At 39.8% G+C, this 17,328-nt stretch overlaps 1 protein-coding gene across 1 annotated transcript in view; it reads left to right on the forward strand.

The window, feature by feature from the left end:
* Nucleotides 1-17,328, forward strand: part of GRTP1 (growth hormone regulated TBC protein 1) — a 38,197-nt gene that overhangs the window by 17,675 nt on the left and 3,194 nt on the right. The window contains exon 5 of the mRNA XM_065677882.1: nucleotides 1,990-2,086. Within this exon, the coding sequence (XP_065533954.1) occupies nucleotides 1,990-2,086 (97 nt within the window). The remainder of the gene's footprint in view (nucleotides 1-1,989; nucleotides 2,087-17,328) is intronic.

Consider the following 17,328-nt stretch of genomic DNA (forward strand, 5'->3'; position numbering starts at 1 on the left):
CCAGTTGTTAGTAAAAAGCTTTAGTACATTAACTGCCTAGTGGGCTAATCTTTGCATTTTTAACTTGCCATTATGAACAGTGGAGATGAGAGAAGATTATTTAAAAAGCTTTGTGATTTCTTTTCACCTCTTGTCTCCTCACAGGATGAATGTTATCTTTTCTGGCTAAATAAGTAGAATATAAACAAAGGTCAACATCTGCTTTCCAGGGCACATTGTATATCAAGCAAAGTTTCAGGAAGTCACCTTTTTTGCTAGTGAAAGAGCAAAAAAAGGGGGAAGGGAGGAAGGGAGGGGATCCATTTTTCACTCTAAGTGCTTTGTAGAGCTTTTACTGTTTGAAGGCTCTCCAGAGGATGTTTCCATAATGCTAGTGCATTTGTGGTACATTTAAGTCTCCCCTCTGGGAGTCTATTAGGCTGTGCATTGTCATGCTGTGACGATGGTATGATGTTATGTACCCTGGTGTAGCCAGCAAAATTCAGTGTCCTATGACCGTGTGCTCCAGAATAGGTTTTTGTGTGTGCCACGTTAAATGCCAGTCTCTTGTCACTGTAGATGCAATGATTAAGCTAACTGTCAGCATGGAAATAAATAGGTGCCTTCCTAAGTAGAAGGCTAAGCACTGTGTAAGCTTGTGGAAGGTCTATCCAGGCCAGTTGTGTAACTGCTGTAATGATTCAAGGCTTGGAAAGGAAGCATTGGAAAAGATGCAGTGGCCTAATAGTCCCACGTTTTGGGAGTGTTGCAAGGTCATCTAAGGTGGGACAGGTGAGTCAAGTCTGTTGAATGCAAGAAATGAGAGTTCAGAGAGGAAGTTGTAGCTTCCAGAGGCTGGAAGAAGTGTTCTTCTTGGTAGCTGTGGTCTGGCTTACAGCCATGATTTGCAGCACTGCAGGGTAACCAGCGACAGTGGTAGTGCTGCTGGTGGTGATAGATGTGCTGGAGGACTCCAGCTCAGAGGGAGAGAGAACAAGGAGAAGGCCAAAGAACGGGCTGAAACAGAAGAAGGCAATGTAACCAACACCAGCCTTCATAGCCTGTAAATGTTTAAGGATAATTTGCTGTTAGCTTAGAAAGACTTGGGCGGGGGGGGCTTGCACCTATGAGGCAGCTGGTGTCCATTGTTGTACTGATGTGCTATGTTGTTATGGGGGTCAGTTTGTTTACTATGGAAAAGAGTACTTAAAAAAGCTTAAGGAAGTGGACTGTTGTGTAATATTTCCATAACTTAGCAGTGTTATGGTGAATACAAGAAAACAAGTTCCTGAGACCAAGGCAGTGTGTTTACAAGGAATGTCAGTTGATGACCTGTGTGCTCTGTAAGCCACCTCTCCAGTCAGAGTGTGAGTAGCAGTTACGAAAATCGCGCAGTTGGACTTTGGCCAGTCATGACCTGACTATCTTCACAAATTTTCCTGTAGCTCTTCCAATGCCCCACCTCACAGTGCTTACCTTCTTTTGCATATTGAAAGGTAGGACCCGTAGTGGCCAGTTGTTGACTAGCATGAGGAGTGCTGGAGGTATTATGGAAGCAAATTATTTCTATACTATGCAGCAGCAGCTTGTAAAAGCTGCTGAAGCTGCGGCTCTTTGAGTAAAGAGTGTGTCAGGCTTTCTTCATTCTCCTTCTGCAGCTGTGCTGCCTACTGCAGGTGTGTTGTGCTTGTTCTGCACTTCTAATACAGCTGTGTTTTGGTGTTGGTGAAAGCAGTTCTCAGTTACATTGGGACGGGGATTAAAAAAGGAGGAAGGTATATTATAGACTACTAAGCTTTTCCTTTTAATTTTCTTCTCCTTGATCATTGTTAATAATTATTGTTAGCTGTAGTCATGCAGGTTTAACAGCTTACTCAACTGGTGGCATTTATTAGTAGATTTTATTCAATATGCCCCTTTGTAGAAGTGGAGTAATTTAGCCTTTAATCAAAAGAAATAAACTAGAAGCTCTTAAATGCATGCATCTTAAAGCCCATCTTTCTATTTCAGGGCATGAACTTCATAGCTGGATACCTGATTCTTATTACAAAGAATGAAGAGGAGTCCTTCTGGTTGCTAGATGCTCTTATTGGAAGGATATTGCCTGGTATGCTAAAAAATGCGTATAATGGTATTCATATACTGGAGCTTGGCTTTTATTTTATCTTTGCATTCTTCTCTGGTTTCAAAGGTTTTAGATGTTAAAATGGACTTGCACAGACTGAAGTTTTTCTAGGGTCTTGGTAACAAAGGACAGAGGCACAGCATACAGGCAAAACTTGTTTGTTTTATAGTCAGATTTTAATCTTGATGCAGTGGTTTACGTGTATGTTAATTTGCTGTCTTGCTTCTCACTCTCCTTAAACTTGTTAGGTAGATGTCTTCCTGTATCAGTATGATGCTGGGGAGCAGGACTTGCAAAGGTGTCTGGGGTTTGGCACTTCTGGTTGTGGGAATATGATACGAGAGACAGATGAAGCAGTGATGACAGAGCAGAGTGAAGATGGGAGATGTGCACAGTTCGAGCACTGAAAGCAGGAATTCCCAGTGGCTTGGCAGGACAAGCGAGAGCTTTCTTCAGAGGTATTTGGCAGGATGTTGGTAGTTTCTGCTACGCACAGTAGTTTCTGCTGCGTCTCCTGTTTCTGAGTGGGGGTATCTTGGGCATACATCATGATTTTGCAACAGAGCAAATAAATGTCTATTCCCTGTCTGTGTCTGTATGGAAAGTTCCTGTCAAAGCTCTGTTACAATCAATGGTGATATAGCCAGGCTGATCACTGGAGTCCAAAGGGAAATTCAGCACGCCTTAAACTACAGCCAGTACCTACATCTGATAAGTTCAGTAGTTCTGTAGGTTCCCTTGCCTGGATCTCTGAGTTTGCTGGAGGTGTTTCCACAGTGAATTTTGCCTATATATAAGCTGAATCTCACTGCACCCGTGAAGTAATTTAAAACCAGAAGCAGACATTAGGCACAGCTATGTTTTATACTCCTGTGATATACACTTGAGAATATTCTTTCTTGGGATTTAATCGTGGAGGGAGATTGGCTTCATTGTGAATTCCCATTAGCATTGCACAAGACTGACTACAGCTACACCCATAATGTAAAGTCTTACTCAAAATGGAAGACTCATTTTATTTTATTTTATTTTTCTTCTAAAAGGAGTCTTTGAAATTCCCTGTGCCCCAGTTTGCAGTTTTGCTTTTGAACAGATCTTTATCCCAAGTGGCTGGAGGCTGAATTCAATATTACAGTGTCAACTAAGTGCTGGTTAAGCACATCAAAGTTGCTACTTTCATTTCTACTTCATGTTCTTGTTTAATATTAAATGAAAAAAAGTGTATAATTTTTTGGTTCCCTATTGATTAGAAAGGAAAGACTTCGAGAAGGAAGGAGAAAGAGCTGGGAGAGTCTTTTCATGCTTTTGAATGACTGTGCACCGAATATATATCGTGTAGGAACTCGGGTCTTCCTTACATATGAGCAGGGTGGTTGGACTTCGTTTTCAGATTGAAAGGGGAGACACAGACACTGCAAATCAGGGAGACTGATTTGCAGTATCAGTCTGCAAATATTTGAGATTTTGCAGCCTTGAAGTTTGCTTTCAAGCTATAAAAATAAAGAAATCATCTGTCTGTTGCTTTTATACAGCCTTAAGAGCTGTAAGCTGTGCAAGCAGGTAGGAGACAGGGCTGTTGTCTGCCATGTGACATGCCACTGGCTGACATGGGTGGATGTCTTTCTGTTGATGTCACTGTGTGAGGGATAAGGCCCTCAGTAAAAGGCAAGTTTCATTGCAACTTTTGCTCTTAAGCTTTCTGATAGTCTTTTATGTCTTTATTTGGGGTAAAGGAGTAGATTCAGAATTTTTTTTTTGTTCATTGTTTCTGGTAGGTAACTTACTTTAGTTTGTCATAAGACCTTTAGTTCTTTTAAATCCTCCCTCTCTCACTTTGCTGATATGTAAATGACAAAGGTTGCTCTTATTTTTCCCTCTTAGTTGTTGAATTTATCTTATGGCAGTAGCATTGGTGATGAGAAGAAATTCATAACATGAACTGTAATTACTATGTATAAAGGAGATGTACATTTACTTAAGTAATAATTGTAGATATATATTTACTAGCCTGTTTATACATACATTTTTACTACCCTGTAATGAGAGTCCTGTTACAGACTGGCCTGGGTTCAGCACATCCAATCAGGCATCCATCTGAAACACTGAAGTTAGAAACATGTGTGCTTACATTCCTTTGATAGTCAGTGGGGAAGGGGATACCTGATCACAATTGCTGACCTCAGCGTGCCCTACCACTCCACAGTCAGTATTAAGAGAGCTTGAGATGTTCCTTCCAGCATGGGTGGGGAGCCCAAGTGAAGTAGTATAAATTTTTTATGCAGTAAAACCACCTGTATTGAGGTAATACAAGGCATTATTGTCAGAAAACTTGTTTCTGATGTTGGTTTTTTTTTTTTTCCAAAAAAATCTTTAAAGAATATTTTCCCTTTTATTCCCACTACCCTCCTGTATTATGTTTGAATTGTACATTTATAAAATTCAGGGCCGGATAAAATAATTGGCATAATTTCAGTGAGATTTTGTCTGTGTATGTGAGAGAATGGGGCCGACTGTGTATCCCTAAAGAAACTTGCTGAGATAAGTAGTCACTACATTCTGTTAATAGTACATTTTAGTTGAAAGCCCCACAATTACTTGTTGGGGAAGGAGTGAAGCATTTTATATTTCTCACATCTTCAGAAGGAAAAATAATGATTGGTTTTTGTTGGATGCTAACAGTTTGATTAGCCAGCATTTTTCCATTTTTCCTTTTGTTGCTGATGCTATTTTACTTTATTTATTTCATGTTATTTTATTTTATCTGTGTGCATTGTAATCTACATGTTTTTCCCTTTCATAGCAACAAATATGCCTCCAGTCCATGTCCTCATTTTTGAGTATGTCCTGTTGCTGCCAGTTAAATCTGTTTAGGACAGTTTAGAAATGCCTTCTTTGCCCTCAGCAGTGTCCCTGTGAATGCTCCCTTCCTCCTGCCCACATGCATTTAATTACATTAACAATCACTCCGGTACCTTGATGCTGACAGCTTTTTTTTTTTTTTTGGTCAGCAGATGAACCAAGCTAAACACAGATCAATGTCATTGATTGAAAAATGTGTAGGACATGACAGATGGAAGTAGCAGCTTGCTGCTACCAGTGGCAGCTTTCTGGGGAAGTGACAGAGAAGGGCTCCCAAATCTATGGCTCCCCTCCCTGCTTGTACTGGGTTTTAGGTCTGGGTGGAGGAATGTACCATAGGATATGATGAAAGTGTGACTGCCCCAACCACTGACAGAATGGGACTGTATCAGTAGAAGTTTTTCTTGCTGAATTGTTCTGTTAAACTGAAATGGAGTTAGCACAGCTGGAGCAGAGAGCCAGCAAAAACCAAAACTTGGCTTGTTGGTATGTGGAGTTGTGTGCATGCCATTCATCTGGCTGAACACAGCACTGCTGGGTACATCTGGGTGAGGCCAGAATGATCGTGCTTCTGCTGAGGGCATGCCTGTAGTCTACTGTCAGCAGCTCAACCAGGGATTTGAAGAGATTAGGAGCATATCTCATTTAAACACAGCGAGAGGAAAGAGTATTATTTGTTTAACTGAAATTTTGGGTGTTACTGAAATCTTTTATTCCCATGTTCATTCAAAACAGATGGCTGAAGCAGACAGTATTGCCCACAAGAAGCAGTATGGATGCAATTCAAGCTCAGAGTAGATGTGTCTGCAATTTGTATTCAGCATAGCTCTAGTGTTTCTGTTCTGTTCATCACTGTGGTTCTTGTTGGAAATTTTGTTGTTCTATTGAGGAAATATTGTGGAGGTTGCTTTAGAAAGCATCAGGTAAGTGGGAGCTTTCAACTGGGATAGTTTGATATGTAATGTAAGGAGCATTCTTGTCATATTTTACATATTTGTAATTAAATGGTGAATTTGAGAGAAGAAAAACTTGACGATTTGGACTGCCTTAAGCATGACAGTTATGCTTATATATAGCAGAACAAGTCTTTCCCCCCTTCCTTCAGTGGTTCTTAGTCTGAAAGCAGCAGTGATTATCAACCTATACTCTGATTAGTCTACTATGTTATTATACTGGAGTTATTTACTCTTAATGAAAAACATATACATATATATACACATATATATGTATGCTATGAGGAATGAAATAAGCTCCTCACTGGCTTTGCACCTCTGCAGTTTTAATTCCACAATTAAACCAGCACAATCCCTTTAATATGGAGACAGGCCTGTTAAAACTATAGGTTCAATACCACATCTGCAAATTAGTGCTTTTGCAACTACAGCCATTAGCTAAAACAACAACAAAAAATAATATCCCTCCAACATGGCTATTCCAATAAAATATACAGCACGGACTAAATAAGCCCTGTGCTGCATGCTAAGGCTTAGCTATTAATTGTTTTTCACATGTTCAAAGAAAGGGTTTCTCTTCCCCCAAATCCACACTTCTGTTTCCACCACTCTACCCACCTTCCTCCCTTGTATACAGCCAGGGAATGCTACCTTTGAGCAGTCCTAACTGAACTAAGGTTTCATTTGAAACATTTATTTTGCTGTTGGCTTTTGGAAAAGGTGAAACTTTAGTTTACTGGGGAGACAGGTAAATACCACTGCCTGCACAGACAGCCAAAGGCTGCAGTCCCATCCAGAGTAGCACCAGAAGGCCTACTGAAGATACTTCAACATAAGGAAATTATATTAACGTAAGACTTGCTTGCCAGAAGGAAAGAGGCATGCTTGACTTTTTTTGGTGAAATAAGTCTTTTAGGTCCTGCTTCTGGTGTAAATACAGCTATATCAAGGAACACTTCTTCAGCGTTTTTAAACACCATGGATCCTTTTACTGTACTGCTGAAGTTTTCCATGGTTCCTCACAAAAGTAAGGCTGAGAACACGTATATTCTTGTCATATACAGGAAACTTCTGGTTTAGACAAAAGGGTAAAATTTTTACTCAGCTACCTAAAGAGCATCTAGTAAATACTGAGATTGTTCTTTTATTGATGAGGCTTGTGATTTGGATGGGGCATATGATACATACAGGAAATAAATGATTTTAAAAAGTATAAATATGTCATTTTAAAGAAGAAAAACATCAGTTACTCATTTCCTGCTTGCTCAGGAAAATCTCCTAGCAGTTCAGATTCGTAAGTACTAAGCATTTCAGGCCTATCATGGTTTCTAAATACAGGCACATGATTCCTAGTTACATACAACTGACCTCTAATATTCAAAGACTAATGCTTTCATCATGGCTGTTGTTTGAGAGTAAAATGTGTATGAGTCCCATATTCGAAAACTCCTAATTATTCAGTCTACCAGCCAAACCACCTCTCTCCTAGTGGTAGATGTGATGTACTCCAGAGGTGCACACTGCTATGGTTTCACTGTCAGATCATGGCCCTGTGGGTGGATGCTGCCAGAGGAGAAAGGTAAGCAAACAGCCCAAAACTGATCAATCTGCTGAATTTTTCTGGGTGGTTGGTGCTTTAAAAAAGCTCTGTTGTCAAAAACTACTTGGCAAACATGAGGTCACTCATATCACACGTAGCCTTGCAAGGAGCCTTCCACACCAAAGCCACATGCCTATGGTGTTGTCTTCTCTGTTGAAAGGGCACACAGACTGTTTCTTCTTCACAGGCTTCAATTTCAGCTCAGATCAGGTCTAGCAGCGTCTCTTACCTTCACAGCTGAAAAAATGCTTCATGTGGAACAAAGTTCCCATTCTCCTTTGGAGAAGCAGGCCTTTTAAGATGCAGCTGCCTAGCCAGTTCTGCGTTCAGATGTATTAAAATAAATGCAGCCACAAGAACTAAATAGATAAATGCTTAATTGCAATTAAAAGCCAGCAGTCTACACAGAAATACTGTAAAGTAGTACAACACTCTGCATTTCTCAGGTGGCCCTTCCCTTCAAACCTGAAGGTCTGTATGATGGGACTTCAAAGAATGTTATAAACATTAATCACTTGAAAGAGAAGGATATACAAGAGTTTGATACATAACTATGTTATTATTCAGTTCAAATATTCATGTCTCTGACTATGCCTAATCTCTTTTCCAACAGTACCTGCAAATCTACGGCTAATGTAATTGACAACCAGAGAGCTCCAGCCAGAAAATGGGTTAGATATCTATTATCTCGACATGCAGGCATTTGTTTTAACCAGCAGTTGCCAAGCTACCTGCTAAAGTGGTATCTTGCATTGCACCTTGTGTCCTTGCACATACTGCCAGTTAGTTCAGTGCACTCTATTACTTCTATTTCATCATTCAAAGTTCTATTCTTACATTTAATTATTGACAAACAACCATGCAGTGCATATGGGTAAAAAAAAAGCCCCAACAAACTAAAGGCTAAAAACTATCAGGCTAAAAGAAGATTGTTATAGTGATCCTGAAGAATGTTTATAAGCTGTACCTGATGCATGAGTTTTGTTAATAATGTTGGAGAAAAAGAAGGTGGTATTTGTTAACAATCCCAAACTGAGAGATACTGCGCCACATCAATACACAGGGCACAACAGAGTAACATAGTGAAAAGATTGGAGTAGGAGAGACATGATGATATTTAGAATAACAAGGATAAATACAAAAATATATATTTCAACAGCAAGAAGCATAATACAATTGCTGACAAATGTGTAATAGTTATAGGGTCTCAATGCAGATCCTAACATACAGTTTTGTATTTTACCTTGTAAATCCCCATAAGATGTATTCATGTGCTTGAAGTAATCCCTGTGTTAAATACCAAGACTCATAAAACTGGAAATGTAACTAGATTTACTGTATGAGAAGTCAGCTGAGGAATCAGTAGCAGACTTACTTGGCTAGAGCTTATCTTTGTGGAAGGTCTTGGTTTGAAAGAGAGACCCTACCAGCACTCCTAGTAGTGTATTCAAACTATAAATCACTCTTATTAAAAATGTTCGTTATACTTTTTATTGGAATTTGCATTGTCCTAACTTGCAGCTATTGCTCTAAGACTTTTTCTTAGTATATTGAAAAGCCTGTAATGCCTGGGGTTTTCTCTATGAAATGGTCAAGTTTGCTTTTCATTTTCCTTGTATAAATTCTACAAATAGAGAAGTTCCTTGCAGAGCTCAGTTTTTCAAAGTAGTGTCTTTCATGTCCTTTCCAGTTCTTCAACTTCCTGCCTTAAATGTGAATATCAAAGCTGGATACACTTTTCCAACCTCAGTTTTGCTAATGTCATATATAGAGATGACATGCTCTCTCCTTCAGTAGTGAATAGAGCCAAGGATTATTCTGGCTTTTCCTGAGCTGAGATGTGCTTACTCTGTGACTGTGGAAGGACATGTGCTTTGGGAGTAAAGGAAATTATATGAAGAAAATCATGTGCAGTGCACAGTGGTAACTTTTGTCTAGCTAAATGTACAAGAAGTGACTGTTTAGTTCCAGAGATGCTAGGGAAATACAACCTTGGTTGTTTCATGTGGTTTACGTTCAAAAGACTTGAATGCTTTACTAAGCTCTCAGTTTATGGCTAGTGGAGAAATATAATTTGTTCCTCTCATAGTTTTAAAACCTGTTCCTTCAAGATTAAAATGAATTCTCTTATTAACTACTTCAGGCTTGAGGTTAGAGGGCTGTGGCTTTCATTCCTCTTTTCAGACTGAAGGGTTGGACTGGTTTCCCCCTCAAATATCAGGCTAGAACCGTGTGTGTCTGTCAAGCTTTCTGTTCTAAGCCTCCTGCTTCTGTCCCAGTCTTCTAAGTAATATACTTTTTAGTTCCCGTGGTGTGACTGTAGCATTCTTGTAAAGACCTGAAGAAGATGTAATGCTGGGTGACTTTTGAATGTGAGAGAACATAAACACTGTGTTTTGTGCTGAGGTGTTAATAATCTTATCAGGGCAGTGAACTGATAAAATAGCTTTTGTTTCTAATTCTGTAGAGGAATTAAAAAAGCCACAGATCTGGGAATGCATATTCAGCTTAAGTCATCAGTCATTAAGACACATTGTACAATTGTAAACTCATTGAAAAATAAATGTTTGTCTCCTCTACAGGCAAAATAAGCAGTTGTGGTAATCTTCAATGCTTGTCACGAATTTCCTCTGTATTTGAGGAAACTGGTGTTAAAAGTCTGTCAAAGTGGTTTGGGAATTAAGAGCCTTGACTCATGGAACCATCTTCAATCCATCCAGCCTTCTCCAAAGCATAGAATCATAGAATCATAGAATAATTAGGGTTGGAAAGGACCTCAAGATCATCTAGTTCCAACCCTCTGCCATGGGCAGGGACACCTCACACTAAACCATCCCACCCAAGGCTTCGTCCAACCTGGCCTTGAACACCGCCAGGGATGGAGCACTCACAATATTCCTGGGCAACCGATTCCAGTTGCATGCACATCTTTAGACTGGTACAATCCATACAGTGCAATGACTGGAGTCAGGGCAGGATATTTGGAAGCAGCAGAGTGGTGAATATCTTTGTCCGTTGGTGTTTATCAGCTCACTGATACAAAGAGAAAACCAGTATTTAAGAAAGGAGCAATTCCAGTGGTAATGGATATGAACAGCAGGGAGAGGGAAGAGAGAGTTAGCAAACAGCATTTTGCTCAGACTTGTATCTAATCAATATGAGAGCACACTGGTAGTTATAACTTTAATCTAAACTAGTTTTTAATGATGTCAATGTCTCTACTGAGCAGCACATAATAGAGAGGTAGGATTTTTGAAAACATAATTAAAAACAGTAGACAGTTTCATTCTCCATAACTAGAATGTCTGAAAATTGCATTTGTGTTTTCTAACATGCATCTGAACTTCAATTTATTTGTCTGGGAGGTTACACATGGAGTCTTTTTGTTTCTTCATAGTTCATCTCTGCCTTCTGTAATGTCTGGAAGTATATAATCTTTGCCTTTCTTTTCATTGTCTTCAAAATTAACCATCCTTCAATTTCCAAATGGTAGCCACTACATCTGCTCAGAATCTGACTGTGCTGTGTGAAATGCAAATAGGAAACCAAATGGTTCATTCAGCTCCACAGGATCCATTTCCAGGTTTGGGATCAGAAGCAAAAGATGAATACAAGCAGATGGGATTATGTAGAAATGATGAAACCTTTTTGTGCTAGCTAAAAAGGTGTTAATAGTAAATAATTTCTCAAAATAACATTATGCTAAATTTTTTTGTGATCTTGGTATCACAACCAATAGATATCCATAAAATGCTTGTGTTCTCTATTTAATAGGTTTTTTTCATAAGGTAGTTCTGCCATCCAAAATAAATTGGGCTTGCTTATGTTTTTTTAAAGCTGATGTTCAGTTTTGACTGATACGGCTATTGCTGGTTCTGGTGGGAGGTCAATACCTCAGGAGAGAAGTTCTGATTCAGTTTGGTTCAGTGATGGAAAAAAAATGTGGCTTGAGCCTGTTTTGGGTTTGTTGTTTGGATACTTTTTTACTGTTTCCTAGAAGGAGGATTAGGAAATTGTTTTAAAAATGTCATAGTTTAGAGTTTACCTTGACATTTAACCACCTATCTGTAGGATATTGTTTTGATCAGGACATCTGCAGGGGGTCACTTTTGTCCGATACTGCGAAAAGAATTGGCAGTATGCCTGCTTTCCCTCCTTTTCCTGTTGTAGCTTTGTTGGACATAGGTTGTCCAACTTTTTATGCAAGACTCAGTGTAGATTCTTAGCCTATTGCACCTTTTTGGACTATCCCACGGTAGAAATAGTAGAACATTTCCCAACCTTCTTGGACAAGGCAGGCTTAGAGTCACCAACAGGGGAGTGAATGAGTCCGTAAAATTGTGTAGGAAGAAAAATTATTTAGCTGCTCTGAAGGTGAGAAAGGACTGCTATCATCACTAGTTTGACCTCTGTGTAACTGAAATGATGAAAATAATTCTATGTCTGTTGCATGAAGTTTGTAAACTCAACTATGACAACATATCCTTTTTTGGAAAGGAAAGCAGGTAAGTTTTACAGTGAAGGATTACTGGAAAGGAATTTTTTCCCTAAAGGCATGGGGTGGAATCTTTCTGGTTTGACCTGAATTACAGAACTGAGGGCTCTTCATGAGATTGGCCAATTCTGTTCATGGCATCATCTGCTCTTGCCTGCCAGCATTGAGGCTCTGTTTGTCTCTTCTGGATTTCACTGAAGTCCAGTGACAAATGGTTACATGCATCTACAGCAAGGAGACATTTTAAATGTTACATGTTGGTAGAAAAATGAACCACCTTTGCTTGTTTGGGGGAGGAGAGAGAACATTAATTCGTTTCTCCCTCCCAGCCCCCATGGCTCTCATGGACATTATAAACATATTCTTGTGAATAAAATACATCCCATATGACTGTGAGAAGTTAAACCAGTTCATTTATAATTTTTAGGTTTGCTTAAATAAATTAGATTGCCAAATTGAATCACACTTGGTTTGGATTACATAGGCTCTTGAAATAATAGTTAGAAATGCTGGAAGATAAGCGGCAGATCTGGGATCTTGTCTGAGGTATTTCTATAATACTAAGAATTCTCATGTTAGTTCCAGTAGGAGTATTTACATTTAACCTGACATATGCACAACAGACTTGAAGGATTCTTTTTTTAACTTTCACAGCTCTGACTTGTAAAGGTAATTTAAGGCTATAAGAGTACTGCTTCTTAAACTTTTATTTTTGGAACCTCTTAATCTATTTGTAACAGAGAACAAGGTCATACAGTCCCTACAAGCTTTATCCTTATTTCCTGCAAATCTCATTACTGCTCTAGAGCACAAGCAGACAGTTATGTCTTAGTCCTGGACATCCTGGTAGGATTCAGAGAGGTGCTAATTATGCAACAGGGAGACAGTGAAATGTAGTTTAAGGAATATCTCTTTGCCCGATGCTGAGCTAGAACAGATTTCAAGCTCAGTAACAGCATGCCACAGTGTTAGTAACAAAAAGCCCTTTGAACAAGTAAAAAAAAAAAAAGTCCCTTCATCTGGTCACCTGTGTTGTACAGTAGCAATAAAATACCTGGCAGTTACCAAAGCTGGCTTTTCCTCCTTTTGCTGCTTGACTACAAGAAAAGAAGTTGATGATCCCAGCAGAGCCAGGGGGCTGTGCTGCTGTTTGGGGTTATGATTTTGACAAGGAAGGATGGCTCAGCAGGGCAAATTTCACGTGGGGTGCTGCCTGCATTACCCTTTGCTACACTCTTGGGTGCTCCTAAATTTAGCAAGGCATTCAAAATCCATAGGCAGGCACCAGGAGCACCAGACTTGGTGAACTGGATATGTGTGAGCAGGCAACAGACAAAGGAAAGCTGAGAGGAAAATAAGGAAAGGCTAGGACCAATTTATGGAAGAGCTTGGAAACATGAATTTTTTGTATCAGGAAATGTAATTTTCACCTAGATAGTTCCTGAAATTTAATAATAATAATTTAAAAATAATATAATTATTTATGACACAGTATTTCATTTTTGGCCTTACAGAAGAAAATGCAATGAAAGGTAATGTAGTGCTTGGTCACCTAAATGTCAAATGAAAGTGATAGTGTTAACAACTTGAGGAATAAAACGAAGCAATCAGGCTATGTGTGTTTTCAAGCGGATGATCTGTTGTCAGAGGACATTCCTATAAACCAGTCTAGATCAATAGATGCACAATATAATTAGCTTATATTTGATTATTTATTTTTTTTTACTTAGTGGCAGATTTGGCACAGTTGCTGACTCAGGTCTGTTTCTGGATCATCAACTGCTCAGTATTTTGCCAGATTATTGAGAAGGTAAAATAAGTGCTATGCTAATTAAATGTGGATCATGCAAATCTATACATTTCAAATAATTCGGAAGATAAAATATAGAAGGAACATTAAGCTAATGTATTTTGGTGGTAGGTAAGTAAAAATAATTTGCTGCACAGTATCTTGTGAAAAATGGCTTTATGGAGTGGGGAGGGTTAGGCTTGTATAGACTTGTTTATAAACAAGGGTATCTTGACTTTAGGGGAAGATTCTGGGCAGAGCAGCCAATTATGAAAGATGAAAACAAAGGGCACACAGTGAAACATTTGCAGGAAGGGAGCACTGCAGGATTTTTGCTGAGGGGATGTTTCCAGAAGGCCTAGGGACTTGGCATCCCTAGCAAGTAAGAACAGAAGAGCAATGTAGGTTAAATGTTACCAAGCACTTAGGCACTGAACCAAGTTATAAAATCATTTCACTAGTGAGACCAGACATGGACCATGCAAGGTGGCTTGAGCAGGATGATAGAATCCTGGAATGGTTTGTGTTGGAAGGGACCTTAAAGCTCATCCAGTTCCAACCCCCCTGCCATGGGCAGGGACACCTTCCACTAGAGCAGGGTGCACAAAGCCCTGTCCAACCTGGCCTTGAACACTGCCAGAGATGACCTGCCTTTGTAGTTCTGGCAGTCCCTGTGCAGCCCTTATGACTTGGTGTATTCCCCTTGGGCAGCGTGCAGTTGTGAGTGCTGCTGGCTGTGCTCTGGAATCTCTTCCTGAAGGTCTGGCACCCCTCCGGGGTAATGTTGTCCTCAGAAGATTGATGTTAGATCCATAAGGTCAGGTCTGTGCTACCTCCTGGGCCACTGCAGTGCTGTTATGTTCCTTGTAAATCATCTGTGGACAAGTTGTGCACAAATACAGGGTCCTGAAGGAATGTTTCTAAAGGATTGGGAATGCAGCTTTTCTAATTTGAGGAGCTGATTTTATATACATACGTTTCTGTATAAAAGTAAAATGATATTAACTTGTAATTACATATTAATCACATGTAATAATTGTAATTAATACCCACGGTAACTGTAATTAATATGTAATAATTACACGTAAGAATGTCTTGGATGCAGATTTTTTTAATGTAAGTCCTTTCTGTTGTGAACCGGCAGCGAATATCCTGGGAAAAACCCTGCTCCTCAGTCACTGGCATTTGCATAAAATCATTAATCACTCCTCCCTCTTGTTTTGCAGCAGCACCGGGCTGAACATTGCAGTGCTGTGCAGCAGGGCACATGGAGCCCCTCCTGCTCCGTCAGGGACGGCAGGAGGCAGCCCCAGATAGATGAATAGTTCCTTTTTCTTTTCTGTCCAGCAGTACAATCTAACAAACTGGAGTGAAACTCGTATTTATGCCAAGGCTTCCCGGCTGCTTCAGTAATTCAAAGAGTGACGTATCCGAGTTGCCTGGCTGTTAACTTTTGACTTGCCAGCTCTCAGAAAGCTGGCTGGGGTGTCCAGTTACATCCTCCCTGAAATCCTGACATTCACTTTGCTGTACAAATTAAAAATAGCAGCTGCTGTTGATTTCAGTGTATCAGATGATTGCAGCAGAGCAGAAAGCGTGTGGGCTGCTGTCCTTCTTCCTGAGGACACTTGCCGGTGCTAACTTTAAGTACTCATATGTCTTAGGAGTGCAAAAAAGAGAAGAAAATGGTTTGGGGGTGCACAAGAGGAGGAGGAAGGGTAGGAAAGTGAAGAAGGCTTGGTCAGTTATTTGAAATGTGATTCGTTTTTCACTTACATTAAACTAGGTATTTAAAAAAGGGTTACTCAGACAGTTAATGATACTTTATTCTAGTTCACAAATGAGCACTGCATTAACACAAAATACACAGGGAGAAGCTTGTGTTGACTTTGAGGTCATGGCATGACTGATTTGGTTTTAGTACACTTTTTCGTGGGATTACATGTGGTTTAGATTTCAGAGCTTTCCCTCCAAGCAATTGAAAGGCAAATAGTTGAAGGAATGTATACGGTGGCAATGACACATGTGTAGAGGACTTTTACCTGTCATTGTTCAATGGGAACAAAGAAAATAAGGATCAAAGACAAAAAGATGGATTTCTAAAGGCTGAATGCAATGCTCCTTGGTACTATAAAAACTAGATGTTCTGCAATTTGGATAGGACAAATGTAGAACAAATAGCTCCTGGGGCAGGCAGTCTGGTCAAGAAAACCACTGTCCCAGGAAAGAGTGGAATATTAAACTGCTCTTGTGATTTCATTAGAGAAATTAATGAGGTTATAAATGTACTGCATAATTTGAGCTTCCTCTTAAACTTATTTGTGGCACTGGGAGGTTTTATTGCAGTTGCTTCAGACAAATGGACTTTGCTCTGATTCCTTCACCTTTATGTGAACCATTCGCCACAGTATACTGTGGGTCTGGAGACCTTGGCAGAAAGCAGCTAAGTTAGAGAAACCTGAATTGCAGCTTTCCAGAATCGGCGAAGGAAAGAAACACACAAAGTGCTTGTGGTACCAGTTATTTCTTCCAGTAGATAATATTAATTATATGAGCCTTCTCAGTGAAGCATCAAGGATTGCTTCCCAGGGCTGGAGCCATCAAGTCCAGCTTAAGTGTTTCTGTCAACACCTAAACCCCAAATGCAAATTTCTTAAACATTTGTGCAATTCTTGTCCTTAGCTGGGCCATCTGAACTCTTATAAACGACAAGAATCTTTTTCTTCCCTTAAGGATACCCAGACCTATGTGTTTATAGAACCGAGATGCTTGCTATTCAGCCTGCACTTTGGTAATGAAAATTCTCACCTGTCAAGAAGGCTGTGGGGTAACAGCTGTAGTGTGCTCCATTGTTCTTTGGGATTTAACAGTTTAATGCAATAACCAGCAGTGTGGGAGATGTAGGTCTAATTTCAACCCGTCTTGCAGATAAATTAAGTAGGAAGAGATGTTGCCTGAGGGACTTATCATTCACATCCTCTTGGAATTATTTTGTGAAAAGGGTGATTTCCTTGCTCAGAGGAAAGAAAGAAAAACTCTTAAAGGCTAGGTCATACCCCAGGAGAAGTGGTGTCTGGTCTTCAGCACCCCTGCCCAGCTGACACTCTCAGAAACTGGCATTTCTAGTTTGTGACTGGACCCAGTCTAAAGGCTACGGGTTGTTTTGTGGTTTTGTTTCGTGTGGGGGTATTGTGTGAACAGGAAGGTGTGTAGCTACTTGCCCCACCCCCCCGCCCGGAAAGGTGGTGGTGGTTACACTGAACTGATTAAATATTAACAATACTTTAGTAATTTAAGCTAGCAGTTAAAAACTACCTATATTATTCTTCCTGGGGAAGGAAGAATGAATTGCCAAAAAACATTAGAGAGAAAGAAGATTCTTTGGTACACTTGAATGAAGTGTTTGTGTAGAGAGATCAGCCTTGCCTGAAGAAGTGCTGTCTGGCCACAATGCAGACATCTTTGTTGCATGGTTTCATGTACTTCAGCTTGGATCATCAGCTCAACATACCTTCATATACTGAGCTG

The sequence above is a fragment of the Lathamus discolor genome, chromosome 4 (genome assembly GCF_037157495.1).
Source record: "Lathamus discolor isolate bLatDis1 chromosome 4, bLatDis1.hap1, whole genome shotgun sequence".
Taxonomy (NCBI): domain Eukaryota; kingdom Metazoa; phylum Chordata; class Aves; order Psittaciformes; family Psittacidae; genus Lathamus; species Lathamus discolor.